Source organism: Olea europaea, chromosome 1 (genome assembly GCF_002742605.1).
Source record: "Olea europaea var. sylvestris chromosome 1, O_europaea_v1, whole genome shotgun sequence".
NCBI classification, from domain to species: Eukaryota; Viridiplantae; Streptophyta; class Magnoliopsida; order Lamiales; family Oleaceae; genus Olea; species Olea europaea.
In genome coordinates this window covers 1,633,950-1,635,249 of record NC_036237.1, presented here as the reverse complement: position 1 = coordinate 1,635,249, position 1,300 = coordinate 1,633,950, and the positions used below count along the sequence as shown (strand labels likewise).

Genomic DNA, 1,300 nt, shown 5'->3' with positions numbered 1-1,300 from the left:
AAGGCTGAGATTATCTCACTTCTATCTTTTGCGCCATTGATTTATGCTTCTTGGGGCAATTTATTCGAATTAACTTATAAGCAAGCTTATTCAAACATGGTTGATCTACACCGGAGTCCAAGATCCAGTTGACCTGATATTGCACGTGGCGTCATATAAACTGAATAGCACAGAAATTCCATGCTCCCACCCCAACGTCATCTTCGGATAGAAAAGGATAGAACCCCTCCGAGGCCCTCCGCTCTTCTCATAGATAAACACTGTTATCCCTTTCACTCACCACACACATAGAGACCCTCACCCCCTCTCCTCTCTCTCTACAAATTGCATTTTTGCCTCTTTTAGTTTTTCTACCTAATCCTTCGTGTATGGCTTCAATTTCAGCCACCGCTGCCGTAATTGCCTCTTCAAGACTTTCATATGCTTACACCCATTCTTCGTCTGGTCCCTCCCTTACACCTAGTTCTTCAAAATCCACTAAAATTGTGTTTTCCTCTTCATTTACTCCTTCTTTATCTACCCTTTTTGTCCATCCCGCCGCCGCCACCGCCCATGGGTCTCACCGAAGATTTACTGTCAGGGCCGCTAGAGGAAAATTCGAGCGGAAGAAACCCCATGTCAATATCGGAACAATTGGCCACGTCGACCATGGAAAGACCACTCTTACTGCTGCTCTGACTATGGCCTTGGCCTCACTTGGAGGCTCCGCCCCTAAAAAGTACGATGAAATTGATGCCGCCCCAGAAGAACGCGCCCGTGGTATCACCATTAATACTGCCACTGTCGAATACGAGACTGAGAACCGCCACTATGCCCACGTGGATTGTCCTGGACATGCTGATTATGTTAAGAACATGATTACTGGTGCTGCACAGATGGACGGTGCTATTTTGGTGGTTTCAGGGGCAGATGGTCCTATGCCCCAGACGAAAGAGCACATTCTGCTTGCTAAACAAGTTGGGGTGCCGAATATGGTGGTTTTCTTGAACAAACAAGACCAGGTCGATGATGAAGAGCTGCTTCAATTGGTTGATCTTGAGGTAAGGGAATTGTTGTCCTCATATGAATTTCCTGGTGATGATATTCCAATTGTTTCGGGCTCTGCTTTACTAGCTTTAGAGGCATTAATGGCAAATCCCGGGATTAAAAGGGGTGAAAACGAATGGGTTGATAAGATTTACGAATTGATGGATGCTGTTGATAGTTATATTCCTATTCCTCAAAGGCAGACTGATTTACCGTTCTTGATGGCTGTTGAGGATGTTTTTACTATCACAGGTAGAGGTACGGTGGCTACCGG

At 45.6% G+C, this 1,300-nt stretch overlaps 1 protein-coding gene across 1 annotated transcript; it reads left to right on the top strand.

Moving 5' to 3' along the window:
• Nucleotides 1-247: 247 nt before the first annotated feature.
• On the top strand, nt 248-1,298 carry LOC111402737 (elongation factor TuA, chloroplastic-like; the record flags this gene model as incomplete). Its single annotated transcript, XM_023031081.1, has 1 exon — nt 248-1,298. A coding segment is annotated over exon 1 (930 nt), but the record flags the coding sequence as incomplete, so codon positions are not given.
• Between the last annotated feature and the right edge of the window lie 2 nt (nt 1,299-1,300).